Source organism: Mus caroli, unplaced genomic scaffold, assembly GCF_900094665.2.
Source record: "Mus caroli unplaced genomic scaffold, CAROLI_EIJ_v1.1 scaffold_16071_1, whole genome shotgun sequence".
NCBI lineage: Eukaryota > Metazoa > Chordata > Mammalia > Rodentia > Muridae > Mus > Mus caroli.
Window position 1 is genome coordinate 28004 of NW_018391423.1, and position 420 is coordinate 28423.

Consider the following 420-nt stretch of genomic DNA (forward strand, 5'->3'; position numbering starts at 1 on the left):
ACCGCTTTTGCTAAATCCTTGGTTGTTTCTGTCTTTCCGGTGCCAGCTGGGCCCTCAGGTGCTCCTCCAAGGTGCAGGTGAAGGGCTCCAAATAAGGTCCTAGAGTAAAAGGAATGGACAAAATAATTAACATGTAGGCAAAAGAAAAGGTTAAATTGAATCCTGACTCTCAGCCCCACTTTCATAATGTCTCCCCCCACACACTGCTAACCTCAGAAAATCTCTAACAGCACATGTCTTTGTTATTAATTTTTCTTCTAAAAGTAGACAGATGATGGAGGATGGATGGATGGATGGATGGTTGGATGGACGTGTAGTTGGGTAGATAGATGGGAAGATGCATAAATGAATGCATGGATGGATGGTCAGGCAGGCAGATAAAATGCATGTGCATATTTATATTCATGACAAATTTAGAAA

General features: G+C 41.9%; 1 protein-coding gene across 1 annotated transcript in view; it reads right to left on the reverse strand.

Annotated features, from left to right (window-relative positions):
- LOC110289179 (dynein heavy chain 7, axonemal-like) overlaps positions 1 to 99 on the reverse strand; it is a gene marked incomplete at both ends in the record, with an annotated part of 26384 nt that extends 26285 nt beyond the window's left edge. The window contains one exon of the mRNA XM_021155343.1: positions 3 to 99. Coding sequence (XP_021011002.1) covers positions 3 to 99 — 97 coding nt within the window. The remainder of the gene's footprint in view (positions 1 to 2) is intronic.
- Positions 100 to 420: the final 321 nt, after the last annotated feature.